Genomic DNA, 22,695 nt, shown 5'->3' on the forward strand with positions numbered 1-22,695 from the left:
GGGCATAATATTTCATTTCAACTGTGTCAGTTATCAAACCAAGATATGAAAGTTTTTGAACTGGAACGGTTGAAGTTTTTTCCCATTGAATATTCCACCCTGCTAACTGTAAAACTAAAAGGGTAGCTTTAAATTTGTCTAAACATTCAACTTCTGACGGTGCACTTAAGCGACCATCATCAATGTAGATAGAAAACTTAATCCCTAGAATGTGTAAAAACTCTTTCACTGGTTTCAATAATCGTGTAACGATATTCACGGCTGGCTTACTTCCATAAGCCATGACATTGAATTGATAATAATCAATTTCACCGGACTCTCTTGGGAGTTTAAAACCAAAAAATTTTCTAAACTCTGGATTAAGATGTACATGAAAGAATTGATTCTTCAAATCAAGGGTACACATAAAATCGTCTTTTTCTAAAGTTTGTTCGGCGACAGAAAGATCGTCTAATTTACATTTCTCTTCTTTCATGAGCTTATTTAAATGACGACTCATATCTATACATGGACGATTTTTTACTTTACCAGTGCCATTGTCAATTTTTGTCACAAGATTAAGGGGATTAACACAATAAGGTTTAGTTAAGACTTTTTCTACACTGCCAGATTTCAACCAATCTTTCACTTTATCCCGAACTGCGACGAGATTGTCCCGCGCATTCTTATTGTTTTCTTCTTCATAAGCTTTAGGGTAGGAAACAAAATTAAGTTTCAACCCATGATTAAGAATTGATAAATTATAACTGCTAGCATTAAGGACGGATTCAGAAAATCTGATGCTAGATGAATCATGAACTCAGTATTAGACGAGGGTAGAGAGAACCCTAGTTCTTTGAAGTACAAGGTTAAGGTTTCGTGACCTGTTCCATCCCATTTGATCAAGGGAAGTGGACCTAGAATAATATTTGTAAACCAGGGAAATTTCAAGATTTTAAATGGAAAAATTTAAAATTAAGAAATACTAATAACTTTTTAAACTCGACTTATGAACTTGATATTTTAGGATCTTTAACAGAATTAATTTATTTGAAATCTTAAAAAATTAATATTAGAAACCGATTAATTTGCTTTTAAATTTGAAAAATTGGTTAAAATAATGAACTTAAACAAACGAACAGAAGAATAAGTAGTCGATCTGCAAGCGTGGCTGAAAGAAAAATTTAAAAAATATGAACCAAAAAAACAGATATTTTTAATCTTTTCAACAAAACAAATAAAAACAAGTTATAACAAGGGTATATATTTCCAAACTCAAGTAAACTGGCACAGGTAAAAATCAGAGTAAAAAAGAAAATAACAATTTTAGTTCAAAAACAATATAACAAAACAAAAATGAAAATAGCTGATAATTACTATGCAACGCAATTACTTGGTTAAGAATGAAGCATGTAACCTGCAACTCTACTAACAGCCAGGGGGCACCTAGCATCCCCTCGCCAATGTCCGAACAGATCACAATCTTTGCATTGTGTTTCGAGTTTCTCTTGTTCAATCATTAGTTTCTTCTTCTCTCGAGCCAGGTTTGGTTGTGGAACGTAAGAGAGCTGTTGTTGGGTTTGACCAGGATATGCAGAGTTGTAATAAAGACTGGTGTTGGGGAGTGCAAGGGGAGGGGGAGGCCCAGAGAAATGAAAACGAGGTTTAGGTTGAAAATTCATCGCTTGGAAGTTGGCATATGGAGTATGATAGTTCAGTGGGTTTTGAAGATTCATCATATTTTGGAAGTTCATCGGAGTTTGGAAGTTAGAAGATTCAAAAGCTTTTGGCTGGTAGTAGGGTTTGTTTCGACTAGAGTTAAAAAAGGAGACTTTCTGAGCTTTCTGTTCGGCTTTATCTGCAAGATCTTCTTTCTTCTTCCGGATTTCAGTTATCTTCTTGGTCTGTTCTGGGGAAAGACCCGAGCAGGAATCTAACGTTAAAAATTCCTCTGCAGTGTCTGGTGCATCCGATAGAGAGATATAGGTCACTTGGTAAGCATTCGTGATCTTTAGGGTGGCAGATTTAAGTTTAAGTAGAAAATCTGTCTTCTGTTGACCAGTGACGGTTGCTAGATCAGCTGAGGCTAGCAGACGGTAAATGTCTTCGAGATCTGTCTTAGTATGAAGTAACTCGGCGGCAACTGATTTTACCACTTTACTCCATGACCCTGTGGTAGTTTGCTTCTGTAGAGCTAAATGTACTGCATTTCGTTCAAGATCTAACTCGGCTTGTGTTGCAGTAGGAAAATCAAGAGGCATCGTGGTGAGTTGAGTTTACGGCGAACAAAATCTCACAGCAGTCTAAAAATTAGGAATAAATATTGACGAATTTAGAAAATTCATGCACTGTGCAACTGTTAGAAAGAACTCAGTGGTCAGCATTTATGTCATTACAATGAAGACAACCTCTTTATTTCAAGTAATGACTGTTAACAGGCATTTTTTCTAATTACAAATTTACCACTGAACATTAAGAAATGGAAAAACGTACATTCAACATGGGTCATTGTCGACATTTTCTATAAAACTGAGACTGTATGAGGGGAGAGAAAGGTTTGTAAGCTAATAAAACTAAAATCGTGATATGATAAAACTTTAAGAAAAATTAAGGACGGAAGATTGGTAAAGATTAAAAGATGAGTAAAAAATTTAAAAAATTACAAATATTAAAAATGGAATAAAAATTTAAGTAAGAATTAACACGAGGATTGGGTAGAAAATAAACGCGTTCATTGAATATATAAATCAAGTAACTAAAGGAGATTACAGGTTAGTGGAATGTGAAAAGAGGATTAGGCAAAATTTTTGTAGGTTGCGAAAAATAGGATAAAATAACTGAAATTTGGGCTTTAAAATCTTCTTCGGGCAAAGAATGGATTATACAAAAATAAATCGAGTACTTGAGAATAATTAAGAACATCTAGGAGGCTACTGTATAAGAATAAGTCAAGATTACGTCAAGTTAACTTGAGAAAATATCCAAACTAAAGGATTTAGTAGGATATCTAGACCAAGAGATTTTTAAGCCTTAGAGAAAATAAAAAACCATGTGTTCAGTGATCGCTAGATCTACAACGTTTCTATAATAACTGGAAAAATTGTAAACTTCATTTGTTTGTGTGAACAAGAGGGGGGGGGGGAAAGTAGCTTTACTGTAGAATTTAAGTTACAAAAGATCAATGTAAAATGAAAAAAGCGAAACTTCAAAAATAAACTAAGTATTAGAATAATAAAAGATTAAGATTACCTCATAAGCGAATCGGGTTATCAAACTAATGCTCCGGCGGCAAAGTGCAGCGATTAACGTTCTGTTAAGAGATTCGGCGATCTTAACTAAAATATTGCATATTAACAGAGAGTTTAAGGCAGTACAGCGATCAGAAGGATCTTTAATAATAAAACTAACAAATTAAGTACTAAATACTGAATAAAAAGGAAAGAATTTAGTGTAAACAAGAAGGTAACGTACATTTAAAGTGTATGAGCTGGGAGGGGGGGTAATTTTTTATAAAATCGCTGTACAGGGTGTCCCACATCTTATCGAACAGTTTTTGTTCAGGTCATTTTTAAAATGTTTTTGCAGAAAATACTAGGTTTTTCAAGTATAATGTGTGTATTTCTGTCTTTGAAGCGAAGAGATAATCCAATTTGATAGGGACACTCTGTATATTTATAGTAACAAGGAGGATAAATATAAAATTATTCCAAAAGAAAAGAAAAGTGAAACTAAATAAGCATATAATAGACAGATTATGAAAATAAGATATCTGAAAATAATAAAATTACCTCACAATAGACTCGGCGGTCTGTAACAATAAATTCAGCGATCTAACCAATGCTCTGGTAGCAAAGTGCAGCGACTAACGTTCTGTTAAGAGATGCGGCGATCTTAACTAAAATAATACATATTAATAGAGGGTCTAAAGCAGTAGCGATCAGCAGATTCTATAATTATAAAAACTGACTAAATAAATATTAAATACTGACTGAAAAAGTAATGATTTAGTGTAAACAAGATGGTAACGTACATTTAAGGTGTAAATAAGCAGGGATGGGGGGGGGGGGAAGGGTATTTTTTGTAAAATACTGTAGAATTAAACTACAAAGGGGGATTAATATAAAATTATTTCAAAAGGAAAGGAAAGCGAAACTAAATAAGCATAGAAAAACAGGTGATGCACATAAGATATCTGAAAATAGTAAAATTACCTCACAATAGACTCGGCGGTCTGTAACAAAAAAAAAAAATCAGTGTTCTAACTAATGCTCCGGCGGCAAAGTGCAGCGACTAACTTTCTGTTAGAGATTCGGCGATCTTATCTAAAAAACAGTGAGTCTAAGGCAGCAGCAATCAACAGATTCTATAATTATAAAAACTAACCAAATAATACTAAATACTGAATAAAAAGGTAAGGATTTAGTGTAAACAAGAGGGTAACGTACATTAAGTGAAGAGCTAGCAGGGAAAAATTTACTGTACAATTAAATTTGCAAGGACCAATGTAAAATTCTTTCAAAACTAAAGCGAGACTATATAAATGAGCCTCAAACTCCCTCAAACTATGCGACGATGCAATGTAACGTGCATAAAACAAACAGATTTTAAACGTAAGATAACTGAAAAGATAAAATTACCTCGCAAGACTTGGCGATCAGTATTAAGAGATTCGGCGATCTAAACTCTGCTCCAATAGTGCAACGCAGCGATTAACATTCAGTTAGACACGGCGATCTATCTGAAATATAGCATAATAAGAGCAAATCTTAGGGGTGGGTAGCAACTGCAGAGGAGAAATCGCATCGAACTATTCTTTCCAATATGATGCAAGAAGAATTCGGGGTAAACTTTACATTTCTTTCATAAAATCCTTCATTCAGCAGAGTCGTTTGTTCAGATTAGAATGCTTGTTTAGGCTGGGTTAGGCGCTGGGTTAGGCTGGGTTAGGCTAGGTTTGGCTGGGTTAGGTTGGGTTTCACATAATGTCTAAAAACTATTTTTTAACGGTTCGTTCGCGGTCCGACTGAATTAAAATGCAAACGACCATTACCGATTTTAAATCATTCGTTTTATGATCGTCTTTTATTTCTCTGTATGGTTTATGTTCAAATTCCTTCTTTCATTATTCATACAGCATCGTTGACGAAAAATATCTTATGTCCACAAAAACGATGTCCATCTCTAGATATTACTTTGTCGATTAAGAAGTTGGTACCATTTAAGCATGAAGAAATATTGACAGCTGGAAGATATGATCTGCAGTATCCTCGTTAAATATTAGATTTGATAGATAAAGCTTCAAGAGCGGGAAAATATCAGAATATCAAATGCCAAATGATTGTTTATCTTAAAACCGGTTTTCAAACAACAAACTAGGTGCTAGGACTAGGCAAGGAACTATATATTTCTTGGGACTAGGAGGGAGAAGGAGAGAGAGAGAGAGAGAGAGAGAGAGAGAGAGAGAGAGAGAGAGATGGGATTCGGGGTGTGTGTGAAAAAGAGAGATTTTTCATTTTAGTTTTTATAGTTAACAAATGTTTAAGTAAGTAGTAAATGCCCTACTCCTATAAATACTTAAAGGTCAGTAACAATCCAGGTACAACTCAATCTCGAACTCCAGGTTTTTCCTATAATACCTTGGTCAGTATCAATCCGGATACGACTTTATCTGTATTCTCAGGTATCTTGTCTTACAAGATACAACTCAATCTAGAACTCAAGGTTCATCACAAATACCACAGTCAATATTAATCCGGATACAATATCTATCTTTAAAGAAAGGAATTCAGGACGCTTCTCGTTCACTAACCAAGAAACAATTACTCTCACACCGTAATCAAAGCAGAGCAATATTTCAACTGACATTTATTTTGAATTATATGATACAGGTTAAGTAAATGAACATAATTACAAGTTTTACGTAGTTATTTAAAAACGTTGATAATTAATAGAAAGCATACGCAGATTTCTTCAAATTCTTCAAATATTGTCTTTCAATAAAAATTTCCCACAAATCTTCAGAAAATGTTTGCGAACAAGGAGACATTACAGAAACTAATTACTAAATAAGATTAGTTATTTTCAAGAGTTAATTTTTATTTTCTCCATCTGTTCCTAATAAACTAATTTTCGACTTTGTTTCCACTCAAGGTGTCTGTTTATCTGTGTATATTTATCGTCATGTAAGACTCTTGCTCTTGATGTTTCTCTTGATCTTGTTTCTTCTCTCAATCTTGATGCTTATTCGGTTGATCTTGATATTTTTTTTGATCTTGATACTTCTCTTGATTCCTACTAGGTATTCAGACAGATATTTGGCAAAATTTCGCCTCTTCTTAACTATTTCCGCTGGATTCCTTTCTATATATACTTCATTTTTCCGTGGGTATTCTATGTTTATCTTTTCTGATCTCTTCTCATTTATTTTGAATTCAAAAATATCTGTTTCCCTGTAATGTTTCGGATTCTGCCAGACCAGAAAACTTATTCAAAAACTCTTTCAACTTTTCATCCTGTTTTGAGATCTCATTTTCATCTATTTTGAAGGACAACCTTATTCTCCTACATAATTCCTTGTTTCCATTAATGTTTTATTTCTATCTTCATGTTTCTGCATGCATATAGCTTGTATACTGCATGATCAACCATTAAGGAATTGAGTTTTTGCCACAAACTTAAATCTTCTGATCCCAATATCTTTGCAACCTGATGGTGCAAACCTTTGATATTTCAGACTTTGATTATTTTATCTATAAGTAAAAATAGTTTGAAATATCTAAGGTCTACGACATTGGATTACAAAGATATAGAGATTAAAAAATCAGAGTTTGTGGCAAAAACTCAACTCCTTTCTTCTTAAAATACTAGCTCTAGTCCTGATCCTTGTTCTTCTGGTAGCATGGATTTGCTGAAGTCCTCGTATTCTAGTTTTAATAGTCCCTGATTCATCATTAAACTATCAGAAATGTTTCTAAAATCAGTTTAATTCTTAATCATTTCCAACAATGTTTTATTTTTATCTTCTTGTTTCTTCACGCATACAGCTTGGATATTGTCTGATAAACTATAAGTATTTTCTTGGAGTATTCTTTCCTGGCCTGATTCTTGCTCTTGTGGTAGCATGGTTTTTTCAAAGTTCTTGTCTTCCTGTTTTCTTTCTCCAAATTCCAGTATATGACTCACTCCTTGTTTTGACCAAGACTCGGTTATTTCTTAATGTTTCACAATTCCCAATTCCCATGCTAAGACTTAAGGCATGATTCAGTCAACTCTCTTGACTTACCATGTTTTACAAAAAACTCCTCACCACTCATTTAGGCTTCAATCCTAGCTTTGTCTTCATTACTCACCAGTGCAGCCTATCTTTATAAACCAGATCTTCTTTACTAGACACCAGAGCTTTCTCTTTATTACTCATCAAGGTTTCCACTCTATCCAGACAATCTAGATAGCTTAATTCCCTTTGTGTCTTGACTTTCTTATTCTTTAGACTCAGGATCTTTTCCTCTTCCCATCACTATTCCTTGTATTTTTCCGGAATACTTCTGGTTTCCAGGAAATTCAGGATTTAAAGTCTTGATTTTAAACTATCAGAATTATTTCCCAAATCAACACCCTTCCTTTCCGGATAGTTAACTTCCTCCAATCCTTGGGTTTTCAGGCATACATTGTTAGAATTGTTCTCTGTTAAACTCGTATCAGGTGTTCCTGTTTCCTGCTTCTCTACTTTATACAACACACTCATGCTGTACAACTTGTTCCTTGTTCCTGTTTCCTGCTTCTCTACTTTCTACAACACTCATGTTGTACAACTGGTTCCTTGTTCCTGTTTCCTGCTTCTCTACTTTCTACAACACTCATATTGTACAACTGGTACCTTGTTCCTGTTTCCTGCTTCTCTACTTTATACAACACACTCATGCTGTACAACTGGTTCCTTGTTCCTGTTTCCTGCTTCTCTACTTTCTACAACACTCTTGCTGTTTTCTGTTGTCTCAGAACTATCTATGACGCTGTTTTTTGTTTCCCACATTTTATCCACTCTCTTGTTGTTTTCTGTCATCTCAAAACTATTGATATACATAGTTTTTAACTCATGCCTATCAGATAACTGTCGGACTAGTACTGCCTTAATCTCTCTTTTCTGTTTTGGTTCCTTAGGCAAAAAAACAGGTATGTCTCCTTCAACTCTTCATCTGCAGTCCCTTGAGCATTTCAAGCTTAAATTCAACCAGGCTCTTCTTTTTTTGGAGCATATGCTTGTAACTATAACTCTTCCTTGGGAGCATAATATTCTCTGGTATCTTTACCACTTTCCTGTTTCCCATCCAGGTATTCCTGTTTCCAATATAATTTTATCTTATCTGTATTAGCTTTTCTGGCATCCTCTTCATTTCTCTTTTTCATGTCTAGGTATTCCTGACACTGGCTATTATCATATTTTTGTTGTGAGAATCTTTTCACCATTTCCGCAAAAAACACTCCTGCTTCACATCTCTCAATTGCTACTCCCATTTGAAAAAACGCTATTATCTCTCTTCTAACTGCTCCCGCGATACATGAAACCCATCATCCTTTTTATATCTTTAAATGGGATTATTTCCCAGTTATAGTTAAGCAGAAGAGTTTCCAAGCTTTCACACCATTAGAACATTTTCTCAGGGTTTCCATTATATCATAAGTTAAAGTTACAAGTTAAAGTTCATAGACGTCATTATAATTCCTAGGTCATTATCTTTATCACATGATTAAGATATCATTTTATGTATTAACAGCACAGTTAAAATAGAAGCAATCAAGATGTACGTCATTATATATATATATTAAGCTGATCAGGCTACATATTAATTTGAAGCGCAGTTCAAATGAATAATGGGTTTTACTTGAAGGTTTTACAAAAGTAGATAGAAAGTAATGTATAACGTAGTAGTAGATATCGTGTTACTCCGTATTTACTGCAGTTGTAGTTATACCAGTTGAAGTAGCTTGTAAATTAATTTATGAAGTGAAATTGGTCTGTGTACACTGCTCAACTGCTTTCACTGTAATAATGTGCAAATTATATTTTTTATCTGTAAATTAATTTATGAAGTGAAGTTGGTCTGTGTACACTGCTCAACTGCTTTCACTGTAATAATGTGCAAATTATATTTTTTACAGATATAGGGACATATAACAAATATTTGTTTTCATTTAATAAATGAATATTACACAACATTTTATATTTTCAGCCACCTCAGTCTTTGTTCCCCTTTGTAATACCAACAATTCGGAGAGCAACATCAACTGAAAATGTTATTATTATAAGAATAGTTCTTTGATGTTATTATTATTCTAATGGTTTTGTCAAGATTTTAGTGAGTTCAAATTTTGAAAAACGTTTAATTTTTCATTATCTCACCTAGATATATTACTGCTGTTAAAATGGCCATGCTTCCTAAAGCTAGTTCCGCTGCCACACTGACAAACTTAAATATATCTTTGATTAATGTGGATTGAATTGTGGACAGTTTAAAAGGTTCTGTCAACCCGAAATCATGGCGAATGTAACTGTAACTTGGCCCGTAGCTAGAGGGGGCACAGGGGCATGTGCCCCTTATTCCCCCGAACGGGGCACCACAATGTCTAAGCCAAAAAAAAAAATGAAAAGTAAAGAAAAAAATAAAATAAAAAGTTTTTTGTTTCGATGCAGAAAGCTTCTCAATTACTTGTAAAAGAAAGAAAACAGATTGTAAAACAGGCAAAATATCGATCTATCTTAAATAAACTATATTATGTATATTTTTTAGTAATAAGTTGAATATCCAGCTTTTAGACTTAAGTCATTGATTTTGACGTTTTCTAAAGTATTCAAGTATGTAAATTGACCAACAATGTACGGTACTTTTTTTTTAATGGCACCTTCAGTATGATAACCGAACAGAAAAAAGATTTTTGAATTTTGAAAAAAATAGGATTATAATCTTTTATTAAACAAGAATAAAAAACATATTTTGCAAAAGAGTTTAATTCAAATGAATAAATACTGTTACCTGTCCTAAAAAGAATTAAATTTACCGAATTTGCCGGCATGCTGTTGTAGATATCAATCTCTCGGGACCCCACACTTAAGAAGAACAAGAATCCAAGTCAGCTATAGGGAAGGAGTATACTTTTCAAATATTTCATTATCTAATGTTTATAAAAATTTTTTAATTTCTTTGAATTTCTTAATTACAAAGTTTTGAATTTTAATATTTCAACTCACTTTTCCCTTTCCTCTTATAATAAACACAAATGTATTCTTGTAGTTGTAACATTTCTTAAGTTGAAATTAGTTTGTGAAGAATGCGTTAAATAATTATTTTCATTTAAATGGAAAATCTGTCTAGTCCTCCAAAACAAAAATACTAAAAAAACTATCAAATCAACCAACCCAGAGCGTAACAAATCATTATTTTTAAATTCGTAGAATACTTACAAAAACAGGAGCTGAGTCTCCAGCAACCATTCCAATCATCAGGATTATCGTAAAAAAGAAGTAACCTGAAAAAGAAATCTTGTCTTTACCTCACCAACTCAACTATACTTTTTATAGTCCAAGGCATATACATTTTAAAAATTTTACCGCACATGTATTTAGCCTAATTTTATAAACAGTTAAGGCAAAATACTGTATTTTTCGCGTGAGAGCGCGCATTTCTAATTCAAATTTTTTTACTTTTATATTTTTTTATTTCTAATATTACCGATGCAGGTGAATATTCCAAAAGCCGCCATATTATGATATGCACCCCAGCCAATAGGATCAGAGCTATTTCCAGTTCGGTAAACCATCATTACAATGAACACAAACACCTGGAAATAATATAAAGGAATTGAGTCCTTGCCACAAACTCAAATTTTCTAATCCCTATATCTATGGAACCTGATGTTGTAGACTTTTGATATTTTAAACTAAGATAATTTGATGTAACAGAATTCATAGTTTGAAATATCTAAGGTCTACGACATTGGGTTGCAAAGATAAAAAAATTAGAAAATCAGAGTTTGTGTCAAAGACTCAATTCCTTTCTAGTATTACCGATACATGCAAATATTAAAAAATCCTTCATATGATATGCTCTCCAGCCAGTAGGATCAGAGCTATTTCCAGTTCGGTAAACCATCATTACTCTCTTGGTATAATGTATTCAAAAAACTATTTTTTTTCAAAAACAGGAGTAAACCACTTTATCTTTAAGGCATTTTTCTGAGTAAAAAATCGATTTAAGGACTTTTGTAATCGTGAAGTTGCATACAAAATTGCAAATCAAACATTTTTGCGATGTTTGAATCTCTATTTAAATTTTTTTTTGGCAAAATACATCGGAAAGCAAAAAAAATACTTACTTTTTACTATTTTCTTGTAAAAAGGAGTCTTATTAAATTTAGTTAACTTTATCTTTAAACAGCAGATTGGACATTGTACACTACTGAAAAGGATGTCACAGATTCCAGGAGTCCGAATTATTTTATGTTTTTCAAAATATATTTATAATAATACAATTTATTATGGAAATAAACCAAATCAGTTATCATTCGAGAGAATTCGAGCATAGATTAAGTTTATATATATAGTAGGCAGGTACACATTTTGAGGTCTGATCTAGTGAGAGGCGGGTATAGCAGTACCATCTAGTCTACAGTGGATAGCCATAAAACTCTGTAATAAGAAGACGACTTTAACTATCAAGTTATGATTTTAAATAGTACATGGAACATGAGAAACGGCAAGTGTGCATTGTGAACAAACCCATTTCACTTAATAATTGATTTAATAAGTTACGAGTACAACTATTTGCATTGTAACAAAATTAAATACACTTAATTGATGTCGCCTTCCTATTTCATAGTTTTTTGGTTCCCACTGTATGTCGTACACATGCCATTTAATCCTCTAGGAATTCTTCATGTCTTAGCACCTATACCTAACAATTTAATCTTGGTGAACCAGACTCAGATAGCAACATTTGAAGAAGAGAATTTGTACAATAAAAATGCTTATTTTTTACAGATTTCTGCTGCAAACTATTTAAGTAGGAGGTTGCTATAACGTACCTGCCTGCAGAGTGCATATCTATGTATATTTAATCTATATATAATTGCAAATTTAATAGTTCGCTAAAGATTTGTAATCATTTTTTCTTGGTAGGAAGATTAATTACTTTGTTAATCGTGGTCAATCTAGGGAAATTGCATTATTTCTTGATTATGCAATGAAGACACGCCTCGTTAGATCAAATAAACAATTTATAATAGTTACCAGCTCTACGCACTTCAGCAGAAAATGAATGTTTGTAATATTCTTCGGTTGGAAGCCCATTTTAATTCTTAAGTGTCTGAAATAGTATTTATTCTTTATAATACGAATAAAAAGTTAGATCTACCTTTTCAAAGAGTACATTTCAAACCGTTTCCGTTTTTCATTTAAAAAAGAGAATTACACCATTTTTCTTCACTACCCTTTAAATCTTTCGAACCTTCCTCCCCTTCTAATATCATAAATTTAGTTGTTCATTTCTTGCATTTACAGTAGGACCCAAAAATTATGGAAAATAAAGACGAAAGGAATTGATTCTTTGTCACAAACTCAAATTGTATAATCCCTATATCTATGGAACTTGATGTTGTAGATTTTTGATATTTCAATGCATTTGATGCAACAGAATTCATAGTTTGAAATATCTAAAGTCTACGACAATGGGTTGCAGAGATATAGGAATTAGAAAATCAGAGTTTGTGTCAAAGACTCAATTCCTTTATTTGATCTTTAAGGTATTTGATGTTGTTGTGAAGTAGTCATGTAGTTAAATACCAGTTGTAGTAGCTTGGGCATTAATTTATTAAGTGAAATGGGTCAATTGCTCCTATACTGTGTATCAATGTGCAAACTTTATTTATCGAATAAGAGAATGTGGAAACTACATGGTTCATACACAGAAAATTATGTTGGTCATATGCTCTATAAAATAACGAATATTGAAAGAAATGTTCAAAATGCTCATTTCCCTTCACTCTGTTGAAATGGAAGCCCTGGAAAATGACAATCATTGTTTAATATCGAGTAGATATCCTTCAATGTGTCAAATATCTGAAAGCAGGAATATATTGTACATATTATTTACAAACCTTGTCAACTTGTTACCTTGTACAAAGTTTATTATGTTGACAAAATTTTACTTTTTTTTAACAAATTAACTAGTTTTTGCCACAAACTCAAATTTTTTAATCAATTAGCCTTTGTATGAAATATCAAAGGTATATGAGATTGCAAAGATATAAGGATTAGTAAATTTGAGTTTGTGGCAAAGACTTAATTCCTTTACAACCGATTTATTTAAAAAGTATATTTTCTCTAAAATATTTAGATATTTGGACTGGGCAATGGAATTTTTCTTAATCCACCCAACATTCTTTAAAATCCAGTTTGTTACATAACTCGTCTTACTCTCCTTTGACACCATGTATCTACATCTGTTCGTTTTTCATCTAGTAAATAAAATTTTCAAAACTTCTATCCCACCATTTCCAAAACTTCTATCCCACCATTTTCAAATTTTTCATCCCACCATTTTCAAAACTTTATCCCACCATTTTCAAAACTTCTATCCCACCATCTCCAAAACTTCTATCCCACCATTTTCAAAACTTCTATCCCACCATTTTCAAAACTTTCATCCCACCATTTTCAAAACTTTTATCACACCATTTTCAAAACTTTTATCCAACCATTTTCAAAACTTTTATCCCACCATTTTCAAAACTTCTATCCCACCATTTCCAAAACTTCTATCCCATCATTTTCAAAACTTCTATCCCATCATTTTCAAAACTTCTATCCCACCATTTTAAAAAAGAAAAAACATTTCTTGACACATTTTTTACATTTTTCAACAAGAACAACATTTCCATAAAATAAACTAACATTTTTTTATTTTTAGATAAGTTTTATTTTATTTAATACAACACAATTGAAAACTAGATTTTCTCTAGTCTCTTTCTACATTCACAAAATCTAAATCCAATGAACATAATGGTGAAATTTTTTAACTGCAATAAAAACCAGTCTTTGAATCATTTAGTTAATTAGAAAATGAAATTCAGGCAATTTTGCAATAATTTTTTTCTTGAAAATAATGTGCATTTTTTGTTTTCATGCTTAATTATATAAAGCTTAATTTCACTACAGCAGTTCTGTAAAGTAACAAGTATTAAACTAGCTGTATTTGAAAGTTAAACTAGTTCCCGATTTTAATTCCTTCGATCAATTAATTTAAATGAAAATAGAATATACTTTAAATTTTTTTTATTACAACTTTTAAAAAAAGGTTTTTTATCCTGAAACATTAAAATTTCCATTAGACAAGTATATATCTAATTAATAAAGTTATAGTTGTTTAGATCGACTTGACCCTAAACAGGAGATACAAATTTTTCCAGGGGGAGATACAAATTTTTCCAGGAGGAGATACAAATTTTTCCAGGGGGAGATACAAATTTTTCCAGGGGGAGATACACATTTTGACGCACCATGAGAGGCAATCTCACAATTATTTCAAACCCCCTAGAAAATATGGAAAGCGCCCACCTAAACTATCGATCAGAAATTTCGTTTCCGCAGGAAATTTGGTAATTTTCCCCCGGCGGAAAATGGGTGCTGGAAACCCATTTTCCGACGGAATTTTTCCGGATGGAAACTTTCCAGTATGAGCAAACCATTTTTATCCACGATCCATGGATGAAACATTTAACATACATACAAGTCATCGACAATATGTTATTACTTTGGATATAAAGTCTGAACCTTACAAACTGGGACCATTCTAGGCCATGGCTTGTAAGGGCAAGTTGATTTTATTAATTTTTACGTCAGAATACTTATTTATGAGGCAGGACATTTTTCAGGACATTATGTAGGACATTATGTAGGACATTATGCAGGACATTATGCAGGACATTATGCTTTTTAAACTTTTCCAGACACAATTTGAAAAAATTTTATATTAAAAACTGTTCACATTTTTTGTATACTGAATTCAGGAATTTTCCGGAATTTCCGACTTCCAGCAGAAATTTCCGTGACGGAAAATTACCAGAATTCCATTTTCCGGTTAATCATTTCCGGTAATTAAAATTTCCGCCGGAAAAAAATCTGGCGGAAAATTGGACACTGTCCGGTGGCCCATACGAAAACATCATTCACAAACGATGTATGTTAAATCACAGTTACTTTTTTATTCTGAACTGTGTAGAGTCTAGGCTAGATCTCAACCGCTCATTTAACCGCTCCCGCTGAGTTATTTTCTCCAAAGTATATATCATTCGCAAAAATTGTTATTGTTCAAAATTGCGTAGAATGCAGAACGTTACAGAAAACATTGAGCTGCCTGCAGGCTGCAAACCGCCCTTGAAATATTTAGTTATGCAATACCTTTTAGCCAAGCACACTGGATTGATCAGGATTCTGGACGCGCCTACGAGAGTAGGCCGCGCCATGTTTGAAATATTTGAAATATTTTTAAAAACCAGATATCATCTATAAGCGCGTAAATACAAATATATAAAGTGAAAACCACAAAACTGTGGTAAAGGAAGATGACACTGAAGCAATCTTGTGGTGCATTTAATGTTGTTATATATTAATATTGTTACTACTTGCCAGGGACGTACTTAGGGGGGGGGGGCGAGCCCCCCGCCCCCTCCCTACGCGTGCCCCCTCTGAGGGGGGACTCATGGGGGGGGGGTTCTTTTAATATTACATCTTCCTCAGACAATCTATATTCTACAGTGCATTGCATTGCACTCACCGGCCCAAACTAAAATATATTCTGATTTACAACAAAACCCTTTAAACCTTTGTTTCCCATTTAAAAAATTGAATATTTTTATTTTTGGTTTCTCTACAAAAGTGATTAGCGCATTTCTTGCTTCAGAAACGATGGAGAAATGAAGGTTTTAAAGGTACATCGGACATGCCACTCTATAAATGGAGGGTCACTTGAAATTGCAAATGTATTCCATTTAAGTATAATTACATCGTAAAGAAAAAAATACTTTAAAATCTCACTTTTGCCCTTGACTAAAAAAGATTCATTATAAAAGCTTTAATCAACACTGTGTAAATATATATTTGATATCATAATTTATTTTACAATATGTATCAATCCTATGAAAATATAGATATTTTTTTAAGAAACGTTTCCATCTGTATTTTTCATTCCTTAAAGCTTACACCACAGTATTAAGAGGGATTGCCTGGTTTGTGCCCCCCTCCCCTTGGCAACATTGTGCCCCCTCCCTAAGAAAATTACATAAATCTAAGTTAAAAAAGGTATCAATATTTTTTTCAAAAAAGGGGTTTTCAAGGGGGGGGGCACAATGTTGCCAAGGGGTGGCACAAAATTTTTGTTTCGCCCTGACGCACGCAAAATGTGCCCCCCTACACAAATGCTCTCGTACGCCCCTGCTACTTGCTTAAAAATTCTTTAAATTTTAAAATTGCTGTGTCTTATGTTGTTCATTGGATTATTTAAAATAATAACTTTATTATAACTTTCACCCTTATACACCCTTATACATATTTATTTTAATTTTAAGATTCAAAGACTAAATGGTCCGTTTTTTCCCTTCAGATAAGAAGCACTGCGAATTAAGATGTGCAAGCTCTAACGCAATAATTTATTTTGTCCAATTAGTTTTAAACTTAATCTAAAAACAATGCTTTGCAGCGCGCAATTTGAATGTCTAAGTATAATTCTTAATAATTTCTACTGTCTTATTAATATATTCTAAACAAATGTTTAATAAACTTTACAGGAGTTGGCGAAGCGTTAACATCTCCAAAAATTTAAATAGCCTAGAGCAATTAAAACCGGTTTATAATCGTGAACTTCATATCCAGTTTTATAACACACAAAGCACAATTTTTTTTAATTTTAATTAATCATTTAATAAGATTTTTATATGCATGTGTTAAAAAAATTATTCAATCTCTGAACATTTACCAATTTACTTTTAAAGTTTTTTTCAAGATTATTCAATGTTGTACAAATAAACTTGTTAATTCATGTAATTCTTTAAAAATAATTTTTACAACATTGTAATAATCTTGAACAAACTTTAAAAGTAAATTGGTAAATATTTAGAGATTGAATAATTTTTTTTTGAACATTACATTGAACGGATGGGATTACTATAACAGTACGATATATCGCACACTCAGTGCGATATAATTACTGTTGATGTATCGCAAAACATGTTCCTTGAAGGATACAACTTTCATTGTAAAGGTAGCATCTATTGTTTCATAGCACAGAGTGTGAGATATATCTAAATGTAATTTTCCCATTGAATGCTATTGGAGCTATAGCAGTTTTTTTGCAGTGCTTTTAAACTAAATTCTCTGAACCAGTGAACGGTAACAAAATACTAAATTTTTCGTCTGGTTGACATGAACTTTTAACTTCAGAAAAATTGTTATGGTGAATCTTTAAAGAAAAAACTCCTTCAGTTATATCTGAAAAGAAAATGATAAAATACTGTTTTAAAGGGACTATAAGGCCACCCCAACACACAACGAAACCTTGGATTAATAAGACATATTCTACTGAAATAGTGTTGAACACCTTGATTTTAAGATGTTTTGTATTTAAAAAATATAAATAGTTTTCCAGTAGTGGCAGAAGCAGAACATAAATATTTAAACCCACCTTTAACGTTTCAAAAGTTAATGCTTTCAAAGGATGCTAGTTGGTTCGAATTCACGCTGTCTGTACATAGGTATACACTGGAGTTTGTAAGAATACAAGCTGTTTCTGATAAGTTTACACACAAAGTTCTCTGTATTCGATGAACACACAACGGTTACCCTTGTAAATCGGGCATTGCTCTCTTGCATGGAGGGTCACTTGAAATTACGCTTACAGTCCCTTTAAGATTCATCTTGTTAGTAGATATGAAATTCTTATTCTGGAAGACATGAGAGATTTATGTTCCACTATGAAAATACATATTGTAGAGAAGAGAAATATGCTATTCAATTCTGATATACAATAGTTATATATACATATGTATACATTCTATCTCAGGAAATACTTTTTAATAAACAAATACACAGAATCTCTTGTGTCTGGTTTATTAAATAACATGTATTAGCGTAAAGTTGTACTAATAGGAAAAAATGGATCCGGATCCTGGTCATGAACATTTCTTTAAGATTTACTGATTTGTTGAACAAAAGAAGAATTATTTTCTTTCCTGATTCTATCTTTTTGAAATAAAAGGGAGTGACCGGCATTAGATTAAAAGTTAATTTAGATATTTCTAGATTTTCTTGGAGGATATAGAAAATACGTGTTTATGTCTAACCCAATCTTTATGAAATGTGTTTTTAGTTTAAAGGGACTGTAAGTGCAATTTCATTTTAAAGTGACCCTGCATGAAAAGATGGCAACGGTTTACAACGGAACCATTGAACCCTTAATTTGATTCGAAGAGTGTTTTTTTCTGCGAGTTTTTTTAATTGCTTCCTTTAAACAAGTCACTTTCCCAGAGAAACCACAAATGAAAATAATCAGTTTAAAGAATTACAAAAACATTGGATATCTAAATCATATTTGGTCAGATAAAGGATTAAAGGGTAAATCGAGCATTGTCATCTTTGCAGGGAGGATTACATGAAAGGAATTGAGTCTTTGCCACAAACTCAAAAATTTAAACTCCTTTATCTTTAGGAGCGAATGTTGTAAGCCTTTGATATTTCAAACTATTTAACAAATTATTTGATTTAACAGAATTCATAGTTTGAAATATCTAAGGTCTACAACATTTGGTTCTAAAAATATAGTGATTAGAAAATCAGATTTTGTGAAAAAGACTCAATTCCTTTCGTGTACAACCCCTTGAAACAAAAAACCTTTCATTAGAGGTTCTTAGTATTTTGATGGCACAGGTTGGGTTAATTAAGCATAACAAATTTACGGATATTATATCACGCTATTAACGCCAAGTTACCCGGGCATAAATTAAGTTTCACTCTAAGAAATGTCAAATTTTTATCTTACAAAATTTGTCGGAGCACTGGAGCCAAATTCAGCTTAGCAACATTTTCGTCAAAAGATAAATTGTATCATTCGTCAACATTTGTTGAATAAAAGAAATGATTGTGTTTATCTTTTATCAAAACTTAATCTGACGTACTTCTTATTCAATCAACACAAATTGTTGGCAGTAGACAGGGTGAATTAATTTTCATGGGAATCCAATGATGACTTCTTAATCGTCATTGTTACACGCAGCATGATTACGTTAACATAATTTTAATAGTATCCCAGTTAATACATTTAAATGGACCGTTCACTTATTTCGGTAATTTCAGGGTAAACTAAACAGCCTATTCGCTCTTGATTGTTAATAGTCTTACTTTTCAAAGACAACTGTGGCCGGAGAAAAAGCCGATTATTCGTTCAGAATTACCCAAATACGAGAACGGTCCCTTTAAACCGAAAACTACTTGCCTCGGGATATTCATAATATTGTCTATCATTTTCAATTTAACGGAGATATTGAGGATCATTTCCAGATTTCATTTTTTATTAAACTAACAAAACGATCTTTATCCTTTATCAATAAATTGAAATCAAAGACGATTTTTGATCCGTCTCATGTTTATTAGAACACCCTGTATAAGAAGGTTACCTTGACTTTCTCAGCTGCATAGTAAAGCTTAATGTCCCTTGGAACAGCAATCCCAATATCTTTGTCTAAAAGAGATCGTTTCCTTGCAGTGTAGAAATCACCGAAACCTCCAGAGAATGTATCCCCATAGAAACCTATAATATTATGTCAAGAAACTGATTTAACGTCCAGATTTAAAGTTAAGCGGCTTAATGATCAAAGTATTAAAATGGGTGAAAATAAATATTTTACTCTATTTTTTTATTTAGTTGTTTATGAAATGAATATTTTACTATATTTTTTTATTTAGTTGTTTATGAAATGAATATTTTACTCTGTTTTTATTTAGTTGTTTATCTCTGTTTTTTGATTTAGTTGTTTATGAAAAGAATATTTTACTCTGTTTTTTTATTTAGTTGTTTATGAAAAGAATATTTTACTCTGTTTTTTTATTTAGTTGTTTATGAAATGAATAGTTTGCTCTGTTATTTTTATTTAGTTGTTTATGAAATGAATATTTTGCTCTGTTTTTTTATTAGGATGTTTATGAATTGAAAATTTTACTCTGTTTTTATTTACTTGTTTATGAAATGAATATTTTACTCTGTTTTTTTTATTTAGCTGTTTATGAAATGAATATTTTGCTCTTTTTTATTTAGTTGTTTATGAAATGAATATTTTACCCTGTTTTTTTACTTAGTTGATTATGAAATGAATATTTAGCTCTGTTTTTATTTAGTTGTTTATGAAATGAATATTTTACTCTGTTTTTATTTAGTTGTTCATGAAATGAATATTTTACGCTGTTTTTTATTAATTTGTTTATGAAATGAATATTTTACTCTGTTTTTACTTAGTTGTTTATGAAATGAATATTTTACTCGGTTTTTTTATCTAGCTGTTTATGAAAAGAAAATTTTGCAATGTTTACATTTAGTTGTTTATGAAATGAACATTTTACTCTGTTTTTTTATTTAGTTGTTTATGAAATGAAAATTTTACTCTGTTTTTATTTAGTTGTTTATGAAATGAATATTTTACTCTGTGTTTTCATTTAGCTGTTTATGAAATGAATATTTTGCTCTGTTTTTATTTAGTTGTTTATGAAATGAATATTTTGCTCTGTTTTTATCTAGCTGTTTATGAAATAAAAATTTTACTCTGTACTTTTATTTAGTTGTTTATGAAATGAATATTTTGCTCTGTTTTTTTTATTTAGTTGTTTATGAAATGAATATTTTACTCTGTTTATTTTTATCTAGCTGTTTATCAAATGAATATTTTGCTCTGTTTTTATTTAGTTGTTTATGAAATGAATATTTTGCTCTGTTTTTATTTAGTTGTTTATGAAATGAATATTTTACTCTGTTTTTATTTAGTTGTTTATGAAATGAATATTTTACTCTGTTTTTTTATCTGGCTGTTTATGAAATGAATATTTTACTCTGTTTTTTTATTTAGTTGTTTATGAAATGAAAATTTTACTCTGTTTTTATTTAGTTGTTTATGAAATGAATATTTTGCTCTGTTTTTTATTTAGCTGTTTATGAAATGAATAAAGTAAAATGTAAATTGTACCGTTAACATCCATTTCCGGCCTTCGTTTCTGCATGATAAGCTTAATCTTGGTTCCAAATGCTGGTTCACCTAAACCTTTACCTAAAGTCGTCGTCGTAATATATCAATACAATGAAGACGACTTTCTAATTTTGATTTCTATTAAGCTTCCAAACAGCATATCGAACCACTTAAACATTTAAACAAATGGAAGTTGTCAATTAAAAGCTTCCTTAGTTTTCTGCTGAAACTTGTAAATTTGACAAATGCTGGCAAGGGATCAAAGCACTCTTATTACTAGGTCGTCTTCATTGTATTGGTATAGTTGCCAACCACTGTACAATATCACTATTTGGATCCTTTAATTTTTGGAAAATGCATTATCCTAAAAAATATTGATAATTAGTTCCATAGGTTTTGGTCCAAAATGTTTTTAATTTTTAAGTAATTTTTAAAGATAATTTAGTTTTATGATAAGTAAAAACCTACCTATTGAAGCTGATTGTACACAGACAATAAGAAAAAGCTGGACAGAACAAAGTAATGAAAACTTCATTTGGAAATATATCTTAAAGGTTCTATACGTAAATTTTTTAGTTACCCTCCATGCAAAGATGACAATGCCCGATTCACAACAGTTCCCTTTAAAGCTTTATCTGATCAAGTATTAAGATATTATAATGTAGTTGTTTCGTTTCCACGCTCCTCTCCTCTGACCCTTTAGTAAAAGTAAATTCAACCTAAAGTCTGACCGCGTCAACATTGTTGCACCGGCTAGTCCTATTGAGTGTCTGCTTTATTAACCCAATGTCTGGCCGATACAGTTGACCCGGCTCGGAAATTGAAATGTACTACGGCTAGCGCATTTCAACTGCAGGACAATACATATGTAGAAACAATTAGAATAAAATATTATTAAAACTAGAAAACTTGATAAAATATATATTCCAAGGGTACTGTTGTGAATCGAGAATTACCATCTTTGCATCGAGTTTGAGAGTAAGTTTAATTTACGCTTACAAACCCAATAATCTCTTCTCAAGTCCTAATTTTCTAAAAAATATTTTTTTTTTGCCATTTTTTACTTTTTTAGTTCAATGCATTTGCTTCATAAAGAAACTGAGTTTATGCCAAATGCTCAAATTTTCTAATCCTTTTATCTTTTTAACCTTATGGTGTAAAACTTTGATATTTAAAACATAGATTATTTGAGCAGAATTCATAGTTTGAAATACGAAATGTCTTCGACATCGGGTTGCAAAATTATAGGTATTCGAAAATCAGAGTTTGTGGCAAAAACTCGGTTCCTTTAGTATTTTATGAGAAGCGCGAACAGTTTATGAGATCTTTAAGAATTTAATTTGGCTTTAATATTACTATTCTTGCATCAAAACCAGGTGAATAATATTTGTTTTATTGGAATCTTAGTATTTTTTCTTCACTCAAGTTTTGATACAATTCGTA

General features: G+C 31.8%; 1 protein-coding gene and 2 long non-coding RNA genes across 6 annotated transcripts; all 3 read right to left on the bottom strand.

Annotated features, from left to right (window-relative positions):
* Nucleotides 1-1,043: 1,043 nt before the first annotated feature.
* LOC111704956 (uncharacterized) lies at nucleotides 1,044-4,713 on the bottom strand. The gene is made up of 5 exons (XM_023477355.1): nucleotides 4,617-4,713; nucleotides 4,191-4,301; nucleotides 3,768-3,874; nucleotides 3,229-3,314; nucleotides 1,044-2,282 (listed from the first exon to the last, which is right to left on the bottom strand). Exon 5 carries the CDS (start codon nucleotides 2,238-2,240, stop codon nucleotides 1,377-1,379), a length of 864 nt encoding a protein of 287 aa, XP_023333123.1. The 5' UTR covers nucleotides 2,241-2,282; nucleotides 3,229-3,314; nucleotides 3,768-3,874; nucleotides 4,191-4,301; nucleotides 4,617-4,713; the 3' UTR covers nucleotides 1,044-1,376.
* Nucleotides 4,714-7,765: 3,052 nt separating this feature from the next.
* Nucleotides 7,766-10,111, bottom strand: LOC111704960 (uncharacterized). Of its 2 annotated transcripts, none has more exons than XR_002765915.1 (4): nucleotides 10,036-10,111; nucleotides 9,380-9,446; nucleotides 7,942-9,264; nucleotides 7,766-7,822 (listed from the first exon to the last, which is right to left on the bottom strand). It is a non-coding gene; the product is annotated as an uncharacterized LOC111704960 (long non-coding RNA). The 2 variants fall into 2 exon arrangements; XR_002765916.1 differs by lacking the exon at nucleotides 7,766-7,822 and having other exon boundaries at nucleotides 8,782-9,050; nucleotides 9,137-9,264.
* Nucleotides 10,112-18,838: 8,727 nt separating this feature from the next.
* LOC111704955 (uncharacterized) lies at nucleotides 18,839-22,299 on the bottom strand. 3 transcript variants are annotated; one of them, XR_002765913.1, is made up of 3 exons: nucleotides 21,721-22,299; nucleotides 21,253-21,333; nucleotides 18,839-19,829 (listed from the first exon to the last, which is right to left on the bottom strand). It is a non-coding gene; the product is annotated as an uncharacterized LOC111704955 (long non-coding RNA). The 3 variants fall into 3 exon arrangements; XR_002765914.1 differs by having other exon boundaries at nucleotides 21,253-21,327; nucleotides 21,721-22,298; XR_002765912.1 differs by having other exon boundaries at nucleotides 18,845-19,829; nucleotides 21,253-21,321; nucleotides 21,721-21,969.
* Nucleotides 22,300-22,695: the final 396 nt, after the last annotated feature.

The sequence above is a fragment of the Eurytemora carolleeae genome, unplaced genomic scaffold (genome assembly GCF_000591075.1).
Source record: "Eurytemora carolleeae unplaced genomic scaffold, Eaff_2.0 scaffold644, whole genome shotgun sequence".
NCBI classification, from domain to species: domain Eukaryota; kingdom Metazoa; phylum Arthropoda; class Copepoda; order Calanoida; family Temoridae; genus Eurytemora; species Eurytemora carolleeae.